Here is a 1,810-nt window from a genome sequence, read left to right as displayed (position 1 = left end):
CTGCCTCTTATACAGCTCACACTGTTAGGGGTGGGTCACAATTTAAGGTATAAATAAAACCGCTCTATGAATAAAATTTAAACATTTGTCTGTGCTGTGTGCGGTGTCTCCAATAAAGGAAAAATGGCCGGGCCAGGTGAGCGTAAACTTTTTATTATTATGGATATTATTGACATTCTCCACATCGAAACATCAAAACATTTCCTCTTGAAAAACCTTAAACTTATGTTGTTTACTGTGTTGCAGGTTCTGCTTTGAGGATTGTGATGATTGGAAAAACTGGTGTGGGCAAAAGTGCCGTTGGAAACACTATACTGGGAGAGAAACGATTCCAGTCTAGACCTTCTTCTACATCAGTGACAGAGTTTTGTGCAAAAGCCATTAAACACTTGGAAGGCAGAGAAGTCACTGTGGTTGACACACCTGGTATCCTTGATACTGAAACAGCTCCAGAAATGCTTAAAAGAGAAATTGTGAGTTGCGTTGAGGTTTCATGTCCTGGTCCTCATGTCTTCCTCCTGGTGATCCAAGTTGGTCGCTTCACCCCTGAGGAGAAAAATGCTGTAAGAGGCCTGCAGGAGCTGTTTGATGTGAGAGCCAACCAGTACATGATTGTGCTGTTCACTCGAGGCGGTGACCTTGGAGACTTGAGCATCCAGCAGTATGTTTACCAGGGGCACAGTGATCTTCGAGGCCTCATCCAAAGCTGTGGAAGCAGGTTCCATGTGTTTGAAAACACCAACCCAGACAGAAGCCAGGTCAGAGAGCTGTTCAAGAAGATTGATGACTTGGTGGCAGCCAATGGAGGAAATTTCTACACAAATGAGATGTACCGAGAAATAGTGCATGTGACAAATCAGGGCAGACCAGGGGAAATTGTGTACGTATTTGTTGGACCACTTATGAAACGGATCTTAAAATTTTTGAGGATCCTCCGGGAATAACTTAGCAATATCCTGTATCTTATAAAGCAAGGATTTAAAAAATATTTCTTGCCGCTACGAGAGGAGTTGTTGATTTATCCATGTCTGTACTTATGACACTGTCCAATGTTTTCAGCTGTTAGATGTCACCTGAATAAAAATGTTTGTTTTAATTAGGTCATCAAAGCTAATTTAAAAAACAAATAAACTGGTATCTTTAAATTAAAAAAACAAATAAACTGGTATCTTTAAATTATTCAGTAGTTACTTTATGTTTTCAACTTTTCATTTAAATATTTTTGTGAAATATTTTGTTGTGATTAACCAATGAAAAGCTGCTGAAACGTGTTCTTATGCCAATGTAATATTATGTGCTGTGTTGCTGTGGGCAGATATTATGTAATGTTGATCTAATCAAACTATTCTCTGACTAAAAAAAATAAATTTGTCTAAAAAGATCTTTAAATGTGCAAAATAAAATACTTGACTTCACGTTCATAAATTTTTTTAGGCTACCCTAACTATTGAAGGAACATTGTTCGTGGCAATAGTATTAACTTTGTGACATAACAGTGATCCAGGGAGTTGATGAGCGTGATGCATAGTGTGTGGGGAGTTGCTGCAGCTGAGTTTGTTTAGATCAGCAGTCTCAAACTGACTTCCTTGAAGGCCAGAATCTTGCAACTTTTGCAAATTATAAAACTGTCCTAACAACATGCAGTCAGACTCTACAGAGCTGCACTAATGAGCTAATACTATAGTCAAGTGGGTTGAAACACAGAGACGGCTAAAGGGTGAAGAATGTAGTGTTGTAAGACTTTTAGAAAAGAAACCTTGACCTTGGGACTGATCAACCACAGGGAAGTGCTGTTGTTTTGGCTAAAGCT

General features: G+C 38.8%; 1 protein-coding gene across 1 annotated transcript; it reads left to right on the top strand.

Annotated features, from left to right (window-relative positions):
* The first annotated feature begins 95 nt into the window (after nucleotides 1-95).
* Nucleotides 96-1,106, top strand: LOC103461451 (GTPase IMAP family member 4-like). The gene is made up of 2 exons (XM_008403750.2): nucleotides 96-136; nucleotides 247-1,106. The coding sequence occupies exons 1-2, from the start codon at nucleotides 124-126 to the stop codon at nucleotides 942-944; spliced, it is 711 nt and encodes a 236-aa protein (XP_008401972.2). The 5' UTR covers nucleotides 96-123; the 3' UTR covers nucleotides 945-1,106.
* The last annotated feature ends 704 nt before the right edge of the window (nucleotides 1,107-1,810 follow it).

Source organism: Poecilia reticulata, unplaced genomic scaffold (genome assembly GCF_000633615.1).
Source record: "Poecilia reticulata strain Guanapo unplaced genomic scaffold, Guppy_female_1.0+MT scaffold_1585, whole genome shotgun sequence".
NCBI classification, from domain to species: Eukaryota; Metazoa; Chordata; class Actinopteri; order Cyprinodontiformes; family Poeciliidae; genus Poecilia; species Poecilia reticulata.
Note: the sequence above shows the minus strand (reverse complement) of the source record. Positions and strands in the feature narration are given on the sequence as shown.